Raw genomic sequence first — 25,970 nt, 5'->3', positions numbered from 1 at the left:
ATGACAACTGCTGTTGACATAAATCTGAATTTATCTGTGTAGGAGCATGTGTGATGGATGGCCAGCATGAGTATTTTGCATGCCACGGGGCAAAGGCAAGCTTAGAGCGAGCTTTGTTCCCCTGTGTTGGTAGTATTAGTGGTAGGACAGGAGCTGCACACCACCACAAATAAACCTTTGCATTTCTTTAAACCAAGACACTCTGAGTATACCACTTCTTCCAGTCGGTCCAATATAGGCATTTAATAGGCTAAATGGTGTAATACATCTACAGGACATACATTAGTTGAGTATTATGTACAGGTGGCATTTTACAAAATTAGAAAGAACCGAAATAGAGCAAAATCCAACAATGTCTTACTCCATAAAACCTCCTTTCTGCACTACATGAAATATTCTACAAGCTCGACTAGAAAAATATGACTGAATGTCTTTTTTTCTCTTTTTAGGTTCTACAAAGCTTTTAATCCAGAAAAATACAAAACAACTGAGTTTATTAGAGACAACACTTGCACACAGACAAAGTAAGTGGACATTCATAGACCTGCAAGTAGAATAAATAGGGCTTATTTGTATAAAACAATTTTCTCTCTATATCTTGCTCTCCTAGTTTAGGGCCTCTGGCTGATGTTCAGAACAATAAAAATGGGAGGAGGAGTTTGGCTTTGTGTGGTTGTTAAACTGAGGCCACACAGCTTTAGGAGAAAGCTTTAGTTTGAAGCACCCGTTTGCTTCAGATAAAATATTTCAAGGGAGCAGTGAAAAACAGGGGAAAGGAAAGAGGAGTAATTAAGCTGGGAGGAGGAAATCTGAGATTTCTGTATGGGCTGTAGCTTTACGCAGCAGGGTAACAAAAGTAGTGCTGTGTGGAGTTTTTTCATGGTGTATGTAGAATTTTGTTGTTTCTTTGGAAAACTTATTTAGGGAAGTGCCATTGACCTCAGGTGGAAATAGGATAAGGGCCATCCAGAGCAGGAAGGGAGGGAGCGTCTGAAAGCAGATAGAGAGCACATAAAATTGGGGGAAGTGTTCAAGCAACTGTTTTTCCTTTTACAAAGTGAAAAGCAAATTAAGTGATACGTCTAACGTCATTCCTCACGGAGCTGGGCAGATGCAGATTGAAAGGAAATCACATAGCTAAAAATATGTCGTCACCGCTGTTGTTTTTCCCCTAGAGTTTTGTAAAACCTCTTGACGGACAATAAAACAGCAGCATTTAAAGAGCACCTCGCATCTGCCTGGCCACCTCACCAGGGCAGCTCTCCTGCCGCAACCAGCTGCAGACTGGTCCCAGACAAGGACCTCCTCTCACTGCTCATGTGCCACCCAAACACACAGCTTGAGCTTGTACTTGATTCTTTACGAGGAAACTGTCCCCAGGGAAGGAGGTGACAGGAAGAGCAACCAAATTTAAGAGGTGTTCTCGAACCTGTCAGTTACTCTGGTGGAATTCAGTGCTCTCACCAGAGCCCCACTCATCCAACAGAATAACTCTGTGATAGTGTAGGTAAGAAAGTCTACATCAAGAAGGCAAAACAGATTGTGATATAGGTTATGAGAGCAAAATTTAACTTAAGTATCACATTATACTATACTACACTGCTTATAAAAAGGGTCCAAGATCCCAAACACCCCAAATAATGAGCTATAGTTTTGTACATAAATTAATGTTGCTTTGAAGTAAAATAGTCTCTTTCCTTTGTATTAAACATTCATTGCACAGAATTCTTTGTAAGTAAATATATTAAATTTGGTTGCTAAGAAGGTATAAACTTATCTTATTAATACATCTGGCCAGTAAATTTTATCCACCATCACACAATTAAAAGTTTCCATTAGAGAAAATTAATACTAGAGAAAAGAAAGCACTTTGAAGTCAACTTAGGAGTTAATGGTAGAAGAAATCCTGTTATTTCATTCCACCTACAGCTAGAGGCTTCTTCCAGCTGCAACATTAACTGGAAGTACAGACCCCTAGCCAGCCCTGCAGAGATGGAGAAAGCCAACTTCTTAGCTTATGGGACACTTGTCACTGAGACACTCAAACCCTTCTGAGTACACGCATTAAACCCTTCTGAGTACACGCATTAAACCCCTCTGAGTACACGCATTAAACCCCTCTGAGTACACGCATTGTCTGTCTCCACTAACACTGTCTAAAGAGTAGTGTTTTGGGCTGAGACCGGTGTTCCTCCTGGTGGGAGTGAGTCTCTGGGAGGTCCCCATGCAGGAAAGAGTTCACCCCTGTCAAAATGACCCCCAAATGCCCAAGGAAAATCCACTGGAGACCAGAAGTGTCCAGAGACAGCTTGTCCCACCGTGAGCTCTGGTCTCCATGGTGGCTGTGCATCTAAACAGCCAAGTGAGCCATGCCATGGGTGACGGCAGACCCTGGCACATGCACTCTCCTTGGCAGCACCGCTTGTGCAGGAGGGAGGTGGTGTGTGTCCCACCACCTCAGCCCTTCTCCACCCCTTTCCTACTGCGGGTGGCTTGAGTGGGACCTGGTGTCATGCACAATGGAGGGTAGGTTTGGGCTGTGTTACTGAGCTCTTGTCACCCACCCCCAACCACCGCCAGGCTTGGGTGAAAAGAGAAACAGCTGGGGCTCTGCACCTATGGTATACACAAAACATACCAAAAGGAGAATTGTCACAACAAGTTCTATTAATAAGGTGGGACCAATCCAACCCTGGTGGAAGCGGGAGCCACCTTGTTGGCTTCAAGGGAGGGGAGCTCACTCCACGCCACAGGTGGACCTGGTCCTGAAATGCACACGAACAGCACAATCCACCTGATCAAGCCTACCACAGACAGCCTCACTCCACAAGCACCAGCGACTAGCTATCTGCTTCATCAATGTACAGCAAGAAAGCGCTTCTGAAAAGGCGGCTAATAAAAGGCTGGTTCATCCAAATTTGCACAGGTTAGCCAAAGGGAGAGATCTGCTCTGGGCTCCCCTGGAAAGGCAGCCTGGAGGCAAATCTTACACTTGCATCTCTATACAAAAGTTACAAAACCAAATGGTGACATTATATTACATCTATTGTCCATAATATCACAGTGCTAGTTTTCAATGGCTAAAATCAAGAAAGGTTTTAGGTTTAAGACATCCCTCCTGTAGAAATCTAACCCCTTTGTCCTGCTGTTGATACCTGAAAGCAGCCTTGCTTGAAAAAGGTAAAACCAATGAAATGTGCTAATTGAAATTAGGAGCATTTTTCCCTTGATAATCTCGTATTTCCTAACACGCCCCACTGTTTCCCAAGGAAAAATTAAACAAATTACATGAATCCCAGCCTAAAAATCAAGATGTTTAAAAGAACAGTTCTAAAGCCCAGATGCTTCTTACCAGGTACTAACTAAATAAAACCCTTGCAGATTTAAATACAGGTTACTTTGACATGTCTTCAAAGTGTGTTGGCTTTCCAACAACATTCACAACTTGAAGTTTCACTTCTGAGGCCGCAGAGTTTCTACTCATCCTCTTCAGTTCTGCCTTCCACAGTATCTGTACTGCCTTCCACTTCTTTAGCTGGGTGTGCTGAAGTATCTGCAGAGAAATGGCTCTTCAGTATTTCTTTCCCCATACAGGTACAACAGCCTTTGATTCCCTGCTCCATCAGGAAGCTAATCCATTACAGTGATCCCACCTGACATGAGCAATTTTTTCTACTTGCAAACTAGCAGTTAACCACCAGCACTGCCACCCCCCTCCACTCCATGCAAGCTACACTCCAACCAGCTCTTACCCTTAGCCATAATTACCCGACAGTGACATCACTACTCATATCTACATATTTGTGAGCTCCTGCTACACTAATGTGCTCGTGGAACACCATGATGATTTACAAATGTGCAGCTGTTAAACACTTTGCTTCGAGGCAAGGAGATAAATAAATACTATCAAGCAGTTTTACAGTTTTCTAGGGTGAACTGGTGATGTGCAGTGAACGGCCTGTTGGTCATGCAAATGGCCAGTGCTGAGCCTGATGCAGATGAAAACACCATATGCCCTAAAGCTACAGGAAATTTTCAGTCCACAGGACTCCCTCTCCAGTGCAAGTGTTCCTGGGCACCCTCAAGCACCTACTGCTCTTTGGTACACTACTAACTTCAGTGCACGGCATAGCCTGAAACTGCTATTTTCCTATGGGGAACTGGGATGAAAATTACTCATTCAGACCTTCCAGATCCATCTGCTGCTGCTGCTGCTGCTGGACACAGGCTCTTTGGTCACCGTGAAGACCCTTGTCCTCTGCTGATTTCAGGTCATCAGGAGGCCAGCGCAGCTCCCCACTCTCCACATCCCCGGACTCGGTTGGCTCCACTACAATCGATGGCAGTCTTTTGGACAGCTTGGGGTACTTCTCACGTGAGTCTGGGAAGGCCTGGTGAGACATTTGGGTACACATCTATCAAGCCTTGCCCAGGGTTGCATGTTCAGAGCAGAGTACCTGCTCCATCTTAGCATCCCTTCTGCATTTGACATGCACTCCCACATCTATTAAAACCCCCCTTCAAACTGGTACAGGGCAACAGTCCTGCACAGGGAGGATTTCAAGAAAAGCTGAATCCAGCTTCTTCCTGGCCATGGGCATGGAGGGGCTATAGGTCTCAGCACACTCTCTCTGCCCATGCTGTCCCTTCCTGGGCAAAGAACCAACTTTGCTTTCCAGTGTGTCAGGCAGACAATTGCCTTGACTTGTGTGACCTGACATGCATAGTGAAAATGGAGACTTAGGTGACAAAATTCATTATGCTGCCAAATACTCATGTCTCAGTTCTGGTGGAGTTTTAGGACACAAGGTTTGTTGCTGTGTCATAAGCTAAACGGCTGCTGCAGCCCTTCTAGCTGTTGGTTTTTTACTCTGAGATCATGTTTTCTTGGAGTGACAGTTTATTAAGAAGCCACCATTCTGCAGAGCTATTTTCTGTAATGTGAAACATTGTATTTTATGATGCGTTCATGCAAAACAGTAGCCCCAGATATCACCTTTACACAGAGGGTGGTTCAAGCTACTATTTTAATTTGTCACACTGAAGCTGCAAGTCAAACACTGTGCAGCAGTTAGAGCTTGAAGCTGAACTAGGTCTTTTTAGTGAAGGATAGTGTAGCATATAGAAGTGCTTTCTTGTTTTCAACATTGCTGGTTCATTTAAATCTCTCAGTACAAGAGAGTACTTTGTTTTGGATTGGTTTTGGTTTGTTTTTTTTTTCTGTTGGGGTTTGCTTTGGTTTTGTTTGGTTGGTTTTGGGTTGTTGGGTTTTTTTTTAGGAAAAATCATTCCAGCTCCTTCAGGATGTTAACATAAGACAAACTCTGTTGTTGCTTCACGGAAACCTCATCTCCAGGCTGCTTCCACATACCTGCACTAATGGGCTGTAAATTTCTCCATACTGGTGGAGTTTATCTTATTTTGTTTTGGTTTATTCCACTTAAATTAAAGTCCTGGCAATGCCTGGAATTTAACACTGTTTTGCTGCTTGCTGATGGGAACTACCCCACACACCTGCAACACATTCACTATTGAATCAGGGTCTCTGGCTAGACTGAGTGCTGCTGGTTGTGTGAGCCAGTCTCAACACAGCTCCTGCTATGAGCACAGGGAGAAACACACAGATATTCCCTAACCACCATAAAGCTGAGCATATCCTGAAGGGCATTGCCAGGGACCCGAGGCTGTCATAACCCACTTGGAGGTGTTTGCTCCATGGCTTTTGCAGCCTTCCTTCATCCCAGTAGCTGCTCTCTCTAAGAGCTTAGGGTTTAGTTGTCCCACTTGGCATCAGAGCTGGTATGGGGATACAAGACCTTAGGAAAGGCAACTCTCTTCCTATGTGTCTGGGAAGCACTAAGCACATTTTTATCATTGCTGCTATGCCTGTATCTGACTTCCGAAGATGGGGAAGGACAGTAATTCTCATCCTCATACCCTCACTCCCTATGGTAGTGTTTCAAGGATTCATTACTCTTTGCAAATCTACACAAAGATGAAAAATGCTGTATGTTATTATTTGCGTTGCAAAATGAGACACAATTAAGAAGACATTTCTTTTGTGAGAAAGCCCTTCAGTGCAACTAGACCAAGTGAATCACTTAAGGTAAACCTTTCTAATGCCTCCCTGAGCTGCACCCACAAGGGTTTAACTTGTCCTGATCAAGCAATGTTGTTCATGCTGCTTATCAGAAAAGTTCCCCCAAACTTACCATTACACAGCCTCCTCCTGAGCTGTTTATAATTTGGAAAGACATTTCCATGGCAGCTGGCTTGACTGGGAGGAATTTTTAAGAAGCTGCTAATACACTCCTGCTATTTCCAAATGTCAGACAAGGTAAAATCTCCTTGGCCAGGAGAGCTCCAGAGACACCTGTGAGCAGCAGAGAGCTCTTCTTCAGACCTAAGGTAGAGCCCACCTCCCTGAGCCTCATGCCTCAGTGGCAGAAAATAGCCATGAAATAGTGGGCAAATTGACTTACTTCCTCCCAGGGCTGCATATATGAGGTGCTGCTCAGCCTGCTTGGGTGGTAAGAAGGCTGTGTGACAGCCACCCTGTCCCCAAGCCTGCTGGCAACCCCTGGCTGGGGGATCCGATGCAATGAAATGTCTGGTTTTTCATCTGCTTTCTGAAGCCCCAGGAAATGACACACACTCATCTAAAAATACACTAAGAGCCAACTATTAAGGCTGAAACAGAACTTAGGCAAGGCACCTGTGCAGCCTCAGCTTGGCTGTTTTTATTTGTTTCTTTCTCATACGGACTTTTCTCACACCAATCACATAATGTTTTTCTTCCACTGGGGCCCAGTATTTACCATGTCCCTCCAGGAATGAGTCAGGACTTGCAGGAAGCAGAGCTGCCTGTCGGGTCTCGCTATGTTTTGCTGCGGAAGCTGGAGTGTGTGACGAGTGGGCAGGAGACTGCAGGAAGAGAAGGGCCGGTCTCCTGGCCAGAGTGCCTGGAAGTTGCTAGAAGAAATCTAGTTTTCCCACTGAGTCACTGACTTTGGGCTACCTCTCATTTCTGTTTGCTTTTTTGCCTCAGGTGGCCATCACTAACATGTGGATGGGACCGCCTTCTCCCAGAGGAGAAGGGTAAAGGAGCTGGGAGGGGGAAACCTCTAGAATATATGACCAGGGACACCATAGAACTGCCCTAAATACATAAGTCAAGTTGGAGCTGGCAGAGTTTAGGCAGTCTACACTAACACAGTAATGAAAACCTGGCACTAGGTAAAAAAGAGAAAAGAGAATATTGAAAAAGTGAATGAGCAGCATCTATCCTGGTGTGGTCAATGAGTCATGGGAAAGCTTATGGTACACTCTTTAACTGCATGCAGCCTTTCATTACATGCACAAGTGATCTGAAAGGAATTTGCAAAATTTCAGTTCTGACTTCCCTGGCTTCCAGGTGCTTGGTTTGAACCTGAAACAGGCTGCTCCTAGGGTGGTTTTCTGAGTCTGCCTGCAATAATACACCTTATGCCAAGAGACAGCTTGGCTCCATCAGGACACGTTTTTAGGCGGTTTGTCCCTGGCAGTGACAATGAGAGTCACGAGCACAACCACAGTGCGGGAGCTGTCAAAAGGGGTCTCAGGACGTCGTGATGTCTCCTGCTGGAATTGGCTCCACAGGCAGGTCCATGAGTGGGTGCAGGAGACTGCCTGGAGACTGAAAATGTTCTTGCACCTGCCAGCAAATGGCCCTGGCCAGTGCTGCTGCTACGATGCCACAGCCATTTAAGTGAATTACACAATCATTTCAAATGGTCTCTTTTCTAGAAAGGGAGCTCCCTCTGAGCCTGAGGAAACTCAGCTCATCACAAGGGTGGCTGTAGAAAAGCTGTGGTACAGTATTGAATGGACATCTCTATCACATGATGATTGCTCAGATCTGAACTCTTGGTGATGGCCTCTTTGCCTGCATTCCCACAGAAACCAGGCACTGCTGTCACCATGCCACCAAGACCTGGAACCTGACAAACACCTCCTGCCAGAACTCTTACCTTTTAAAAATAAACCCTAAGTAGGATCACACATGTATTTCAGGGCTTGCTCTTCTGTCAGCTGTGCTCTGCAATTCAGCATCTACATGTATGACAGTTATTGGTTGCATTAAATTGCTTTTGAAAAGCAGCTCAGGATATTTTTCAGTTTTTGCTAAAGTTACCTGACTTGAAGGGCCTCCTTCTTCCTCAGGAGTCTGGCTGAGAGCAAATTCCTCCATCACCGGTTCCCGTGTGTTCATCACCTCTGTCATGCTGCAAATATTAAAGCAGAATGGGAAAACTCAGCTGTGAGCTTTCACCCCACAAAAACGTTGATTTTTCATGTTTATTAAAATAAATATGTTGCAGACTATCGTTTCTAAACAGCCCACTAAGCATTTCCTTGCCCCCCAGGCCAACTGCTACTGGTGCATGCTGTGATGCAGAGCAGAGCATCAAACCCAGCTACCCCCCGAACAGCAGAGAGGACTCCCACAGATCTCAGAATTGTCTGAGTCCTCCAGTGTTATCAGAAAACAGTTTATTACTGATATATGAGCTCAGAAATGGCATTTGCTCATGAACAAGTTGTTCATGGAATTATCAGCCTTGAATTAAATTCTTATTCTGATTCTTTATAGCATCTTCAATATTTGCTCTTCCCAAATGTCTTCCATTTAGTCATGAGCCAGCACTTCTTTTTAAACTGCTAATTGCAGACACACCAGCTGTATTGGTGTCTAAGGGCCAGATTTTCAGTAATCTTTACTTGCCTGAGTGTTCAGAGAGGTGTTGAGTGGGATTTTCAAATGCACGAGGGAAGGTTTGGCACCTAAATCTCATTTAAATCCACGACTTAGGAGCCTAAGCTGTTTACGTGCCCATTAAGTACCCCCCTGTGCTGTTTAGCACCCAAAGCACTACAGCGCTGGTCCTTGACTTTTCCTTGTTCTGCTGGGCACCCTGGAGCAGAAGGATGAGATCTGGCTGCAGCCCTTGCTGCAGGGAGCTCAGCCCAGCCCATGGCTGGGTAGCTGCACGTTCCTATGGCATTAGGATTTTCCTCACATTTAAGATTTATAGATACAGCATTTTACTGGAAAATTAAGGATGTTTGAAAACTTCATAGTGCATATTAAGCACGTAGGAGCAGACAGAGCCTGAACCACTCTATTTGACCTAAAAACTGAAGGGGCCACCTTCATTTTGGATGGAAATACATCAACCCTGGGTGGGTTTCGCACCAGGCATTTCGCTCTCCCTAGATGGCATTTGTCAGGTACAGCAGCTAATGGCTGCTGAAGCCTCCTGCAGCACACAGAGTGTAAGCATCATCAATTACACCACCCTGCCACCTGCCACAGCAAGCACCCCTTTAGGCACAACTAAATGCTGCCATTAATTCTGGTCCTGCTTCGCACACAAAAGCCTTCCTATTAAGGCTGCTCCTACTGGGAGATCCAAACTAAAATATTTTATGGACAGCTTGTTTCAGGCCTATATTACCAATTACCCACAAAACTAAATTTTAGAATATCTGCAATTACTACAAAGCCCTTCACAATGACTTTAATTAGCTGTAGCACAGAGCAGCGTGATATCACAGAGACCTTCACTCCCACAGCATCATACTTGAAAAAGGGCACAGCAGACCCAGGAGTCACTTGAGCTCAGCTGTGGGCCAGGACTCAGCCCTATGGGCATCCACCAGCTTAGGGAACTGCCCTGAAGTGCCAGCCTTGGACCCAACCAACACTGAATTAGACAGCACATTTAATGGTACACATACATATACCAGCCTCTGGAACTCAGCAAGAATCTGAGCACCCCCCAGCTTACACAGCCTGAATCCTCCCAGAGCCATGACAGAGTAGAAAAGGGACAGATTTTGCCTGCTAGGAAATGAGTGTTGAGCTACCTAGCCTTTCTTAGATCTGTACCCTCCACAGAGACACCACATCAGAACACCACAAACCACCTACTCAATAAAATATATCTATCTGTTTTCTGGACACATGCTTTTAGTCTTGCAGCATCCAGCAGGCCATGGACACCATGGCACTGGTCACCCATGGACAGCAGCACTGAGGGAGTGGTGATGTGGAAATGGGAGACTCTTTCCCGGAGCTGTTCTTGCCACCCAAGACAACACTTAAAAGGACACAGACACGCTCCTGTACCCTTCCTTGCCAAAACCAAAGCAGCACTCCCTCCACTGCATCCTCCTTCTGATCCCCCCCTTGATGTTCATACAGTTCTTGCCCTTTTTCCCTGTGCCTGGTCTCTCCCTCAGTCCTAGAGGGACCCTTTTGTACCCCCCCTGCTGCCTTTCCATCAGTGCCCCTGCAGATGACCACACTGGGCCTTAGCAGGACCCTGCTCTCTCACCCCAGCTATTTGAGAAGAGTTGGTCTGGGGGCTATCACACTGCCTGTGATCCGGATCTGGCCATGAGCCTGGGGGAGCAAGGGCCCACTGCTCTGACCGTGTCCAAGATGAACATCTTTCTTTTTGGTTCCTTTTTGGAATTCAGTGCCCAATCCCCAGCTGTCCTGGACTGCAGAGAAAAGGAAATGAGAAAGCGTGTGTCTGGGTAGAAATAATCTTGGAGGCTTTGGGTGGGGGATGGAATTTATGAAGTCTTGGGCTTGGCTACCATGGAGAAGACATGTCCCACTGCTGTGTGTCCTGGGGGTTGGTCCCCACCAGTCAGCAGCAGACTTCTGCAGTTGCCCACAGCTGGCTGGTTTATTTTAGCAGCCTTTCAATAAGTACCAAGTGTTTAAAACCCTTCTCTGTCCTTTTTCCACAGAACATTCACACATGCACTGTCAAATGTGCCATATGAGCTCAAAGAAGTTGTTAAGACCTCATGAAATTCTATTATTGAGCAATAATGGGCTCCGTGCTCCCCTAAGACCACATTATACCCTGCAGATTATTTCTAAATGACAAAGACAAATGATTCTGGCTAGGAAAATGATGACAGTCCTTCCAGAGTTACAGCAGATGCCTCACTGAATCAGCTCCCAAGATGTTAAAGCCCAGGCCATTTCACAAAATCTGTGCAACTGAAGGCTTTGATTGAATAGGATGGCAGAAGTGATTGTACTTGATGTGTTTCAAAGAAGAACATGGGTCCATGCAATTGGCAAAGGAATTAAGCTTTAACTGGAATAGATTAATTGTTCTCAGTCTCCAGTTAGAAACAGTAAAGGAAAGCAGAAGAATCTATATTGGCTGTGAAAGCAGTGATGCTTCTAACAAGCTTAACTAGGTATTTAACTCTAAAAATAACTAGATGTAAAATTGGGAATTCCACTGCAAATCTGTTCACCTGAAACTTTGAAATCACCTGTAGGACATCACTGAGTTGTTTATAAAGCCACAGAATCTGAAAAGGGGAGTTGGTGGCTGCTTAGGGCTTTTTTAATTATGATACAATTTATGTGCAGGAGAATTTTTTATTTTCCAGCCAGTTTTGATGTAAAAATATTGAGCCACTTTTGGTGCTGCTTTTATGTGAGACTTATTAACATACATCAGAAAAATGGCTGATAGAAACAAATTATTGTAAGAACTATATCTCTTAAATTTGGTCTTGTGGTCACCTTATGTATGGTAGATGCTGATATCACCAATGACATACAGTAGCCATAGTGATGCAAAACATGGAATAAATAGCATTTACAAACAAAGAATAAATTTTGTTCTGGTGGATGAGTCACCCACTCTGAACCAGTGAATTCAGAGATGCATTTACTTCCCCTAGATTTAATGAAGCACACACAAAGATATCAATTAAGGGTGGGAAAAAATATTGTGCTTGCTTTTCTGTGAGAAAACTACTTTTAGAGAAAATTGTCTTAAATGCAACTGCTACAGTTGCAGGACCACACCATACTGATCTTTTCCAGAGGCATGGAGGGAACACACAGCTCACTTTCTGCTATCTGTGATGGCACTAACAAGGTCAGTGATGGAGCAATATATAGGTTGACAAGTGCCATCTACCACGAGGAAGTGCTCAGAAACAATACACACACTTTTATTTCAGGTTTTGAGCAGAGGACAGAACTGATCTGTGAAATTCCTGGTGGCAAAACAGTATTTGAATGAAGACCAACTTCAGGATTCAAGAACATGAAGTACTTATGTGGCTATGGAAAACAGGCAGGTTGCATGATGCAAGCAAAGATTTCGTTCAGAAGAGGGGCAAACCCACATTTTATGGGACTGGCTGAGCCACGGTTAGTAAGAGCTATTACCTGAAGCAAGGATAAACCTGGAAGATGCTCAGACATGCACCAAACTGAGGCCTATCCTGCTCTCACCTCACCAACCAGGACAGGCAGAAAAAGGGGCCACCCAGCCAGGGCATGAGGCTTCGCAGGGGATAAGTGGCAAATGGAGGGCAATGACAGAAAAGAGCATTTTACCTTCAATCACATCAGTGGATAGCACTTCCAAAACTGTCCTTGCTGCAGGCGTTCACGTCGCTGACAAAATGTTGTGCAAACTCTGTCAAACCCTAAAAGTGCCTGAAAGAGATGATACAAGAGTCAGAGCATGCAACCAAAGTGAGAACACTGTCAGTGACCAGTGTGAAAGAGTACTACTGAAAACTTGCTGCAGAAACTCATACTGTGAAGGTCTGTATCATTTTCTATGCCAGATGGGATGTGATCTCACTAAGGATGCTGCTGGTAGCATACCTTGTGAATTACAAAGGCAATTAATGTTCCAAAAACACCCAAATCTCTTAGCTGAAATACCTTGCAATCAGACTCTTTTTGTGATGCTAAACCTTATTCCTTAGTGTAAACTACATAAAAACTGCTGAAACTGGGACACTCTGAAATTCTCTCATACAGGAATTTTTATGACAGTTGGAAAATCAGAAAATAAAAACGCTTACACTTATTTGGCAGGATCAGTGTGCTTAGTGAGAAACAATTCAAAAGAGCAAAGAAAGCTATTCTTGCTCAAGAAGCTACTGGGCAAGACACAAAGAAGATGAAATACGTTGAAAGAAGAATACCTTAGGATTACATTACCATCATTCTTTCAGATGTCACAGAAGTGATTTTTTCAAAGGTCTAGTTTAAACTGAAGGTAAAACTTTGACTGGTATCAGGACAGGAAACCTTGTGAGCAGAAGTAAGGATTCCATCATTTTGAAGTGTGAATCACTTATTTCTGATGACTTGTCTGTCAGGACGTCCTAGCTGCTAGGAGCTTGAGGAGTTACAGTGCTGAAATATAGCCAGTATCTTGGCCAAAGATGATTTTCTGAGAAATTTGTTTAGCCCTACAGCTTGCCAAATATATATTCATGCCAGCCACAGCTATTTCCTTGGATGGGAAAAAGGTGTTTTCAGTGAAGTGAATAGCACTAGTGTATATATTTTATATCCTCCAGTGTTTTGGATTCCAGCCCAAGTGATTTAACAAACCTACCTGCACTGGAAGCCTTCCTACCAAGATTTATAACACTGGACTAACAGCACACTAATTTTATTCAAGAACAGTGACAGTGAAAAAATAGTGCATTGCATTCTGGAGTTTCTTCATAAACCATAAGCCACGCCTATTGCAAATTAGGGAAGCAGGAAATTACATCTCCATCCCCAGGATTCAATTCAGAAGGTTTAATTCTTGTCTGGCAATTTTCCTTCCTAACCAATGATCAAACCAACTTCAGAGACTAATGCTTTGTACCTTAAAAATTCATGACTACACTCAGTGCTTGTCTCTTGACGGCAACCAGAGAGCATCCAATACCATACTATCTGCTCTGGGAAGATTTTTATCCCACTACCCATTAAAAAACCACTGCTATTAAACCTATGAAAATTCAACACAAAATCGCCTACCTTCAGTCTGTTCTTTAGAAAAGACTGTGTTTAATAAGAACCGTTATTGCACTAAGTTATCTGTCAGTGAGAGACAAAACAGTGTAAGAGCTAACAAACCAGGAACCACATGGCCACTGGTTGGAATTCAAGCCAGGCCACTCACTATTTAGAGGTATCTTCAGATACCTGGTTAGCAGCATATAAGGATCCACACAGTACTGAATGAACTAAGCCAACATCCACTGCTTTTCCAGTCTCAGTAAAGGACTTCCGGACTGAACTGACTCAAGACCAATCTCCTCTCCAGTGTTTTGGGCAACTCTGCCCTATGCCAAATGCAATGCTTGAGAAGAGATGTCAGCCTCTGGGAGTCAGCTACTTCAACGCTGTAATAAAAAAATCTCATAGGGACTGCAGTGTGGAAGAAATCCCTTCTCCCAGCCCCACAGTCATATTTAAAAACAGAAAAGCTTCTTCCCAGTCAAGACTGTTGAAGAGTTCAATGTTTCCAGTGTATAAACCTACCAGGATGCATTTATTCTCTGAAGAGGAAATATTCACTTTAGCTACCTGATAGATGTTATTACCTTCTTTGGCTGAAAGTAGAGAAAACACAAATATCCTTCCTTCTATGATACTGCTTAATCTTTTAAAAAACAGGCATGACTGCTGAGACTGTGAGACAAACCTTTACTGCAATGGAAACAGTCTGGAAATAACTCAAGTGAAACCTTTCTCCGTTTATCTGTTCTTGTCCCTTCTTACTTTTACCCTGCTTTACAGCTGCTTTGCTGATGAGTCCAGCTTGGAGCCCATTTGCTCAATGCATCCTCTCCCAATTTACCCCACTTCTTCTCCCAGAATAACTTGCCCTCCTTTGCCTCAGCTTGATAACCATCTTCTTCTCTGGCTTCAGGAGTACCAATACAGCTGGTACTGGTACCAAGAAGCCTCAAATCTGAGACACCAGTGACTCTGGGCTTGGAGAGCCATGCTACACCTCCCAGTAAAGAACAGTTGATTCAGGGACTATTCCAAAGAGCTAGTCATGTTCTGCCTCTTTAGGAGCCATAGCAACCTTAGCAACTATGCAAAATGTGAGGAGATGCTACCAAGGGAATGATAAGAGAGCTGGTTCCACCAGTGAAACCAAGCAATGCTTCAGGGGTGGCCCCTTTGCGCAGATCAAGGGCCCTCAGCCTCCCACCCCACACAAATGGATGAATATCCACCTGTGCTGTTTGGCATGGGACAAAAGCCCAGGCACCAAAAGGTGCCTTCTCTCCCACTTTGGAAAGCATCTGGGACACATTATGTGTTTGGAATTTCTACACCACAAGGACACAGTCCTTCCTGGTGGGGTGGTCTCAGCACCCACAGGACAACTAGTGCTAGGGAGGAGAAGCAAGATGTTGCCTGGCTTTGCCATGCAGGGAGAGGACTTCCACAGCAGATGAAGACTTTCCTTGGGATAAATTGACTGTGAATTGCAGAGTACATGTTTTTAAGGCACTTGCGTTTCATCAGGCAAACAGAAATAGGAACAGGACACAGACTGCAACCCTGGCAGCCCACAGACTGGCAGCTTGATAAAGCAGCTCTGTGTTTGAGAGGTGCTGAGCTCCAGATGCTTCCCTGGGAGGCAGCAGCACCTCCAGCATCAGGTCACCTTTATTTAGAGATGCCTCCTACTCTGAAAGGATCACCCCTCCTCCCCAGCTGCCCTAGTGATAGAGACAACTGGCAGAGTGAGACCTGACCACAGAGTGCTAGGGCTGCTGCAAGATTAGCAGGGGCTGTGAGACAGCCTCCTCCCCTCATGGACTTCCCTTGTTAACCGTTCCCCCACTGAGCACTCATGGAACTATGACGATAACAGCCTAACAATACCACATTGAAGGTGCACCTTCTAACAACTCAGTGCAGATAGGCAGCAGAAACTGGCCTTGAAAAATTTGCTCTGTGTGCAAATTTATCGTTTTTCTGGCACTGCAGAAATGGGAGCCCTCCCCTTCTTATTTCAATGGGACAATTGAAGGGCTTTACCAGACCCATGTTTAAATTGTGCTGGAGAGACATTCCCCATGAGGCTTCACAGGCTCAGCCTTGTGTGCGGGGACTGTAAAGACCAAGCTCTGGGAGCTCACCCATGCAATCTCAGTGCACATGCGGTTCCCACTGATTTCAGATAGAGCCTCAAACAAACCAGGAGTTCAGCCTTGGGCATCCGGTCCCCCCCCTCTTCACCCCAGTAAAGCCTCTGGATAAATGCAAACTTTTCTTCATTCAAGGAGTTTAGTCTTTGTGTGTGCTACAAAAAGAAACCCCTGCTATTGATTACAAGGAAAACTGGGACAGAGCATGCATAAGAATGGTGCTGGGCAAGAGAAGCAATGGTCTACTGCTTGATTTTTGCAAAGTGGAAAATTTCAATGTGCCACATTAAACCCTGCTCAGCAATTCCCAATAAACAAAGAGGTCCAAGGACTTCTTCCACCCAGAAGAAGAAAGGTTGCCTTATTTGGGCCATTCTGCTGGAGCAGGTTGAGTTCGGCTGGAGTGGATGAGTGGGCCATCTAGGAAAGAGCTACAGTTGTTGTGGTGGATGAAACTATTAAGGGGCTGCTCACACGGTACCAGAAGGTGCACATCCCTGCAAGGAAATGTCAGCTGGCTTTTTCTGGGGCCAGGTGCTTCTGTGGATCCAACTCTTCTATGTCTCAGGCTTACATTACTCAGTCTTAGGAGGATGGAGCTACAGCTTAGACCCTGCAGTGCTTCAGGACACACAGGTGTCCTGGGCCATGCATAGGTAGGACCATGCCCAGTAGCTCAGCTGAAGACGGGACAATAGCATCTTCAGCATCTTGGCACAACACAGAGTAAGCACTTACCTCATTGACACCCTTCAGCCTCCAATTTCCATGACTGCCTACTGAGCTCAGCTTTTGGACACTGCAGATAGGAACTTGGACGGCTTCTTTATTTCTCCTGCTTGCACATCTGTAATGGATGCACTTTATGAAGTGTTGTGGATTCCATGGGACTAGTGAAATGTAGATTACCACATGGGCCACAGAAGATAAACGCGTGTGTGTATGAACTGCTATTTAAACATCCCACTTCTTTTTGGATGCAAATCTCTTCCCTAAGCAACTGAGAGAAGTGCGATATGTGTCAGAGTTTGGAGATTAGAGATCTGTTCTGTTCCCTCATCTCAGAAGCTCTTGTCTTCGGCCACCCACGCAGTACTTGAGTTCTGCTCTCCACAGGCCAAAACTGCCTTCCTCTCCTCGGCAGCATGCGCTCTGCAGACGATGCCGATCTCTCTCAGGAAGCAGCGAGATGAAATGACTCTCAATGTGGAGGAGCAGGCATTTCACCACGAGACACAGCACATAGTTTGGGAGAGCGAAAAGGGGTAGGAGGCTGCTATTTCCAGACCGCGCTGCCTCTCACGGCTAACTTTGCAGTGAGCTGCAGTTTTTACTGTTCCTACTCCAAAGTAGCTCCTGGGGTAAATATCACCCTGGGGAATTTCTCAAACACTCATCTGTGGACTACCAACGCTAGGAAACACAGGCTTGCAAAGGCCATGGTCCTGGCAGATCACTCTAACTCAGCCTCCTTGATGCCTCATGTTGCACAGAGAGACACTGGGGAAGTGTTGTTCTGACATCTCCTGCTCCTGGAGCACCATGACTACACGCAAGGCTCAAATTCCAGTTTGTTGTAGTTGTCCAAGTTCCTACCGGCCCTGTTTGCAAAAAGGAGCTAGAAACTTCACTCAAATGGTCAAAGAAGGAAAAAGAACTAAATGTGCCTGCATTTAACTACCACAGTTTTTAAAGTAATCTCATGATTTGAGCATGATTTAACTCAGTTTTTTTCAAATGCCGTTTGCAATGATGCTTGCTATGGGTGCTTCCTTGGTGGGTTTTATTTCTTCTTTTTCTTTCTCCTGGCTACTTTAGAGAAGCTAATTTATTTCAGCTCTTTGATCTCAGCACTAAACTACCTGAACTTCCTCGTGGAAGATGCCACAAGGGATAGGTATGGCAAGGGAGGAGAGTAGGGCAGCCAGCCAGGATGCTCAGGGGTAGGGATGAGGAGTAGCTAGCCAGGAAGCATGTGCAGAGCAGCGGAGGGAGGAAGAAACATAGCAGATGGGAAGAATGACTAAGCCAGCTCCTCCAAATGCTGGTAGACCTTGGTATCATGGAAATCTCCATAGAGCCCTCATGGAACCATGTGCCAAGAGAAAGTTGGATTTATTTTTCTTAACACCATATTCAGCAGCTAATTGATGTGAGAGAACCTCATTGAGAAAACAGCCCCATCGAAATTAGAGATAAGCCTCAACAAGCTGTTAAATGTTTTTAGAGGTATCTCTTCATGTTTTCAGAGGTATCTTTGCTGTGCAAATACTCTCTCATCTGAGAACTTGTTTTTGGGATAGGAGGTGCCTGTGCCAAGCAGAGTACTTCTGAGCTCTGCTCACACAGTGAGTCTTGCATTGGCTTCAGCTTCTCAAAACAACCTTATGAAGCCAGCACCTTACAAATCAGTATATCATTCCTTCTAATGCAGAGCAACTGTTTGTTACTAAAGGGTCTCAGAAATAAATGCTTTTGTTTCTGGAAGATTATGATTCTCCCATTCCTCATATTTCCTGCCACAGTTGTCTCTCATCATTACACCTGTGATCTGGGAATTGGTGACAGATCACAATTAGCTTCCTGCGCCCTTTCTGCTATTCCCTAGGTATTTCTGGATGGTCCTGAATTCAGAAAATAAGTGGGGAAAAGAGGTTATCTTAGAGCATCAACACAGAGTAGGAGATTCTTACATTGAAATGTCATGGGAAATGGATTGTGAAATGCCTAATGTCTTTCTAGTGCTGTGAAAGAATACTCCAGACAGTCTATGTCTGAGTTCATTTCTGGGTAACAGAATAAGGTAAGAGGTTAGGTACTGTCAGGTGGAACAATATTTATTTAATGGCTAAACTAGTTCTTTCCTTGTAACTTTGGGAAAATTAGAATATGGTGCTATTAGCGCTGTAATATGATGCGATATTGAGCATTTAGTAGAGAACTTAGTAAAGCCAACACGGCAAAAGTGTTAGATTTAAAATACAAGCAAACGAAAACCCAAAAGACACTCTTAAAGAGTACAAAGACAATGAAGAGACTTTTAATGTCCCCTGTTGGTAGTTAAGGGCATAACCGCAGGTGTCACGACATCACAACTCAACACTGTTTTTTTCTAGGAATTAAGAGTCCGTCACCATAATTGAATTTCCAAGTATGGGAGGTTCAGCCTGAGATGGAGGATATGAGAACAGCACGTGCTATCGCAGTAGGAAGGGGCACGATGGAGGGCGAGGACAACACACAGCTAAAAATAATGAAATGATGAAAAAAATAAAAATGCAGTATGTTTGTTTTTTTAATGAGTCATTAATGCTGAAAGCAGATAAGCAGATATGCATCAATAGGGCTATGAGTCCTCCTGCCAACCAATTAATATGCACCTTCTGGATCTAGAGGTCTCCTAAATATTTGCACAGAAGGGACAGAATTCAGATGAAAATTCAGGTTACATCTTACAGAAGTTACAGTGGTCTCAGCAGTGGAGATGGACTTGGACTATTTTCTCCTAGTCCTACAGGGAGACAGCACTATGGGGCAAAATGCCGTGGAATCAGTCAATGCACCCTGGTGAGAGCAGGGGATTGTCCTGCTGGACCACAGTTTCTTCCAGTACTGGTATCCATCCGCTCTGCAGAGGATGGCACTGGTCATGCTCTCTCCAAACTATGAAGGAGAGGTGATCCCAGTCCCTAAGGACTTGTAATCAAAGAGAGACAAAGGCTGAAACAGGGGGCTGAGACAAGGTTTGAAGGACCTGTTGGTATCAATTGGTCTTTTTCATTCTACCCGGGAGCTGTTGGTTTGGCAGTTTTCCTGGGGTTTGCAATAAAGCCTTCATTTGAAGATGGAAAATGCAGGAAATTGATTCATTTACAGATTTTTCCAGAGAATGTATGCATGTCTAAGGAGCAAAGGGAAGGGCTCTTGCTGAAGCAGATGCTAGTCTCCTTGAAGTCCTGGCAGGGTGCCTCCTGCCTTACATGACACAGGATCTGCCCCGGATCAAGGCTTCTCTGACCAACCTCTCCAAAATAGACAAATGTGGTTAAATAGGCTCAAATGCAGGGGTGTAATTTCAGAAATGAGGGAGAAGGAGCAATTTCAGCCTGTAACACTGTGGGGTTGATACCTGATCTATGCAAAAGCCTGTTGCTTAATACAAAGAGATCATTGTGAGAAGGGAGGGAAAGTAGCAACTATATTTGCACATTCATCTCTTCTGCTAAAGTAATGTGCCAGGGACTTTGGAGAAAATTCCACTTCACTGACAAATTGTCAGTCTAGATTGGGAAAAGCAAGGAAACCAGGTCAAGCCATTCCCTGTTTGCTTGTTTTCTCTCTGTAATCATAATGTTGACTCTGAAAATATTGTTTTTTTAATGGGATATTAATTACCAAAATCCTGAGCTGTGAGCTGGATTCTTTTCTGGGCACAAAATTGATTGTTCATTAAATCTAAGAGATGGAAAACATTGGCTTGAGCCTGGTTGTGTGTGGGCAGATGTCCCCACTTTACTTTCATTTCAGGCTACTCATAAGGACGCATTGTGCCAGGAGCCAGGCTAGAGGACAGGTGTGAGCACCAACTTCTGGGTCCTTCAGTAAGAGTTGAGCCTATAGCCAGCAGGGCTTCCTTTTCTGCACTGCCTATACGACTGCAATAAATATCCCAGTCACGAAAAGACTAATGGAAACAAATGTTCCCTCTGTCTATCGCTTATTGTGGCTTGAGGGGTTAATGGTATATCCAGGCTCACCTAACTCCCCTCTGTCACTGTAGGCATATTCAGAGATCTACAAACACGGGTCTGTCCCAGATGAAGAGAAAAATTTTGTGGTATGTTCGTTTGGCAGCTGGAAAATATTCACACCGCTTGCCCAGGGTGAAACACAGTCCTCATTTACAGAGCAAAGTAAGGTTTTTCTTTCTCTACAAGTAATCGTATGTGTGGCATTTGCTACCTGATGGGAAAAGCAGGATTTCAGTGCTCTTTTACCCAGTTCAGCTAGGCTGCAAGCAAAAGCATCACTGTGTTAAACTTGAGCTTTCCTACCCGCTTCCTCGCCTCAAAAGTTGCCTTGAAAAAAAAAAAAAAACAGAACTGGAATAAACGAACAGCTGAGGCGATCGCAGCCCACAAACCAACAGCTCCCTCAGTGCTATGCTCATTCATCAGGATTCCCTCACACAGCCCCGTCGGCTGCCGAACAAGTTGTTGCTGGGTTGGGTTTTTTTAAAGGAGAGCCAGTTTTTCAGTGAATTCTCCTGAACGTCCTTCACTCAGAAGAGTAAGAATCTGTTGAAGCAAGCCAAGTCTAGGGCTCACTTTCTGCCTTTCCTCCCCCCGTTACCCCTTTAGCCAGGCGAAGGAGTGACTTCTCCCCGCCCCGCACCGCACCGCGCCCCGCTCCCGTCGCCCCACCCGGCTCCGGCTCCGCTACGGCGGCGCTGCACCGCGGTGGTGGCACGGTCCCGGGAAGCGGGTTCGTGCCTCCCCGGCGCTGCCAGCGGAGGACTTACAGGTGTCGGCTCTTCCCCGAGCTACCGCTGGACCCCGCAGGTGTGTCCCTCCACCCGCGCCTCCCCCGAGCCCGGCGGAGCCCCCCCGCGTCCCGGCGCGGCTCACCGGCGGGGCAGGCGAGGCGAGGCGAGGCGGCAGCCGCCCGCCGCCCATGCACGGCGGCAGAAGGGAGCCGGCAGCTCCGTCAGCGCGTCCGCATCCTCCCGGGCCGGGCGCTGGCACCGCCGCCGCGGCACCTCCCCGCCCGCAGACCGGCCCCGCCACTGCCAGCGCGGGGAAACCACTCCCCCGGCAGCGCCTGCGGGGCGGCGCGCAGCCACGGCCCCCCGGCACGGCTCGGCCCCCCGCCGCTCCCCGGCCGCCCCGCGGGGGGGGAAAGCGGGGCGCAACCCTCTCCTTCCCCGCCTTTTGTGCCCCGAGCAGTTTCCCCCTCGCCTTGCTCACGGGTGTGGGGCTGATGCGGGGGTCGTTCCCTGCTGAGAAAAGGCTGAATTCAGCAGCACAAACTTCTGGTTCTGTTTTGAGGGGGGGGGGGCTGCGCCCCAGAGTCGGTTTCCCATCTGCATCCCGCTCCCGCGTCAGCATCCTGCCACCACCTCGCCCAGAGGGGCCACAGCGCCGGGGCAGTAATAATGGGCTCCCCCGTAGCTGGGGGCTGCCATAATCCCACTTCATACCCACTGGATAGAGGTTGTCAGGGGAGCAGCTGCAGTTCTGCTTGTATCTGTGATGCTGGGGAAAGAGGCAGAGGACATCTGCAGTGGAGTGAGGCACTGAGGCCGAAGCCCAGGGAGCAGTGGCAGTGCAGGGATGTGGCCCTGGGAGGGCTGTTATGGAAGAGCATGGTCCTCCCTGCATTCCCCTGGGAAGCACCTCAAGTGCAGGTGTGAGGGGGGCCAAAACCTGCCTTCCTCTGCACATTCAGTGACCGGAGATGTGGGATCAGCCTGCAGAGGCACAGCCCCAGGGGTCCTGTCTTCACTTGTCCCCAGGGGCAGTGGAGCTCTAAGGGGGAACATGCACCATGGTTGCTGGAATAGGCTTTTCCATTTATTCATTTCCCAAGAGTGGTGCTTCCAGCATGAACACATGAAAGCATGATGGAGTAGTGTGAGCATAAAAGGGGAGATGGGTGTCAACCAGGGGAGGCCCTTCCAGGACTTGGCTTATGTGAGGTCCTACAAAACCAGTGCCAGCATGCACTGACAGCAGCAGGCACATGGAGCATCCAGGGGAGGCACAGCTGCAAGCACTAGAGTCTCTGCCCAACCAGCAGCAGGCAGGGGAAGAGGAAGAGGAAGCAATGTGGAACCTACTCTTTGATCTCTGCTTGGGCTAACTAGTTGGCAGGAAACAAGGAGCTGGATCTCCATTTCAGGGTGATTCACACTTGGCTGGTGGGGAGAAGAATGTCAGCTGCTGGTGACTTAAGGCAAGACACCCACCCATTTCTGTGAGCAATGCTGAAAGGTAACCGAATGAGTGCAGTGGGGCAGTGCTGGCAGAGCTGCATTCAGCTCTCCATTCACCCAGGACAGTGGACAGGAGGGATCTGGGCCCATGCCCAGTGAACCTATTTGGGAGTGAAGGCAGCTCCTTCCAAAGGATATATATAGATGTATGTACACTCTCCATACAGAGTGTGTCTACCCAGGTATTTTCCAGTGTCAGGGTTACCCCAATTCAACAATCACCCAAGAACTGATTGTGTCGGCTCTCCTTCAGGAGCTGTTCCTAAACTGTGAATTTTACACAGTGTGCTTTTTACATGCTCCTTTTGCAAGCGTGCATAAAATGTAGCCACCAGTTTAAACCTATACCTGCAATATATACCTTCAGTGTATAATGACAGTGTTATGAGAACGAGCTCTGCAATGGCAGTGGCCTGGCTATTTGTTTCTGCCAGTTTTATTCCCAGACTCGTAATAGTGAGTTATACTTGTTTGAGAGCAACAGCAGTAAGGGGAGATTAATAGGGTGGATATTAAACCTGGCTTCCCAATAACACTAGGAACTGTAGGATATCTTTAGGAAGAAGGTGTCTGTGTGATTAGAACCTTAGGGTGATATTAGGGAGCCTACATACCCCATCATGTGCAGTGCAGGTGGTGGCTGGTACATAGTAGGATCCAGCCATTGGGCTGGGCAATCTGCCCCACTGAGTGAAACAGGTGAACTGCTGCTGCTGTGGCTGCCCACTATGTCTAATAGCACCAAAATCTTGTGGGGAGGCTGGTGGGGACAGTGCAGTACCACCAAGAGAACTTTCCCTCTGCTTCTGCTCTCCACAACCCACAGGCAGGTTCCTGCCTGCACTTTTTCCCAAGTTGCTTCACCAGAAGCTGCAAAAAGCAAGGAGGAGAGATGGGGCAGCGGTTGACTGCTGCTGGGAAAAAAAAAAGATGGTTTAAATCTGTTTTGAGTTTGGCAGAAACAACTATTTATTTTTGTTTGTGGCCACAAGGAAGAAAAGAACAAGCTCCTGTCTCCACCACAGGATCTGTATAGTCCTGAGCGGCACATATGCCTCTGCGGCACACGGGCTGAACCAAGCCCTGTGGGTGCTGTGGGATGTGCTGCCTGCCTTCAGCCCGCACAGTGCCCTGCAATGTGGTGGGGCTTTGCTCCTGCTTCTTGCAGAGATCATGATGTGGAAGTGGGTGGTTGTGCCTCTTCATGAGGGGCTTTCAGGTAACAGGTAAGCTCAGAGCCTCTCTGTCCTTCCTCCCAAGCAACATGTCGGGGCCTTTGAGGGCTGGGCACTGGTTGAGGGCTCTCTTCCTTTCTTTGGGTGTCACTGGGCAACAGGCAGCTGCTAGCTGAGACTGACTGTAGAGCAGCTGGCTAGGACACTACCCAGACAGAGCAGCAGGGATAATGAGCAATGATGTGGACAATAAGAGGAGGTGGTTGAGGTCCCTTTGGATCATAAGAAATCTGCACACACTGTTTGATGGTCCTCATTTAGCAGTACCTCCACTGGCTGTATCTGATGAGGAAATGCGACTCTTCTTCTCTCACAGGAGCACTTGTGATATGGTCCATGCCTCTGCCTCAAAATGTGTCCATGGCAGCTACTGAAAATGTTCAGACGAAGCCACCAACATCTTCCTGGTGCTCTCCAGGGATGCTTTGGAGTTCTGTTTGCAACCTTTGAGGCTTCAAGCAGGGAATTCACTTCCTTCCATGGGCAAGTTGACCAGACGCCACTTGGGAAAGCAGAAGATGTGGATGGGATATCCTTCATGTGGGCTCCTGGAAGCCCCATATTGTGGTTTCTGAAGCCCACTGCAGTTTCTCAAATGTGCTGGAGAGCAAAGGCTCTCTAGATGATGAACAGTGTCAAGTCAGCCAGCGTTACTCTTGCAAACTGAATCAAACCAGTTTGCAGGAATAACACTGAAGAGACTGAATTTAATTCGTAATTAATTGTGCCAGGAGACCCCAGGTATTGGATAGGTGCCTTTATTAAATAAACACCATGGAAATAATTCTTGGCTCCAAGAGAAGGGGTTTGCATTTTCAGATCTGCAGTAAGACTGGTGTGAGAAGAGCACTCATCCTGAACACTAAGTCAAGATAAAACCCCATGGTCAGGAGGCTCAGTGAGATGTGATGGCGCTGAGGCCCTGGGTGACACCAGCTGTATGTGGCCATCTCTAGTTTCTCAGGAGGGAATCACATACAAGCCCTCATTGCCACCACTGCTGTATCAGAGAAATCCCTATCCTGAGCCCCTGCCAAAATCTGACTTGTTATTATGGTCAAAGGTACCCAGGTTAGATGTGCCATTTCCACAGGGCGGATGCTTGCAGCAGTGCTTGCACACATACTTGTCCATCTTCTGTATCTTCCCATAGAGCTCTGTGCAAGAGATCATAAAATCATAGAATAGTTAGGGTTGAAAATGACCTTAAGATCATCTAGTTCCAACTCCCCTGCCATGGGCAGGGACACCTCACACTAAACCACGCCACCCAGCTATCACCTTGATTCCTCATGGCGTATATGCTGTTTTTCTCTCATGCCTTAACAAGCCATTGCACCAGCTGAGCACTGATACAGGCGACTGCCCATCCACACAGTGTATATACAACAGTGTGTCTTACCAAAACCATAAATGCTATAGATGAAAGAAGCCAATTTCTTTTGCCTCTGTTGCAGAGTAACATCAGAAACAGGGACAGACAGGCTGGCTTAGCCACTGTGCAAGGACTGTGGCCCTGCACAGCCCACACATGGGTGTGCAACACTGCAGGTGTTATTCATGGGATAAGACGTGTAGCGATTGACATAACAGGGGCCTCCCTGTATAACGCCAAAGGTTCATTTAAATCATTATGCTTAATGTTAGCGACAATAGTGAGTTGCTATGTATTACAGTACTGGCTTTTCTTCCTACTCCGAATTTGGTCCCTTCTGGCACTGGATCACGTATCACTG

General features: G+C 46.3%; 1 protein-coding gene across 1 annotated transcript; it reads right to left on the bottom strand.

Annotated features, from left to right (window-relative positions):
• Positions 1–214: 214 nt before the first annotated feature.
• Positions 215–21,841, bottom strand: LBHD2 (LBH domain containing 2). Its single transcript, XM_062627993.1, has 4 exons — positions 21,633–21,841; positions 8,174–8,264; positions 4,187–4,391; positions 215–3,553 (listed from the first exon to the last, which is right to left on the bottom strand). Exons 2-4 carry the CDS (start codon positions 8,261–8,263, stop codon positions 3,477–3,479), a joined length of 372 nt encoding a protein of 123 aa, XP_062483977.1. The 5' UTR covers position 8,264; positions 21,633–21,841; the 3' UTR covers positions 215–3,476.
• Positions 21,842–25,970: the final 4,129 nt, after the last annotated feature.

The sequence above is a fragment of the Pezoporus occidentalis genome, unplaced genomic scaffold (genome assembly GCF_034315485.1).
Source record: "Pezoporus occidentalis ecotype Australia unplaced genomic scaffold, CSIRO_AGI_Poc_V1 ctg31, whole genome shotgun sequence".
NCBI lineage: Eukaryota > Metazoa > Chordata > Aves > Psittaciformes > Psittacidae > Pezoporus > Pezoporus occidentalis.
Note: the sequence above shows the minus strand (reverse complement) of the source record. Positions and strands in the feature narration are given on the sequence as shown.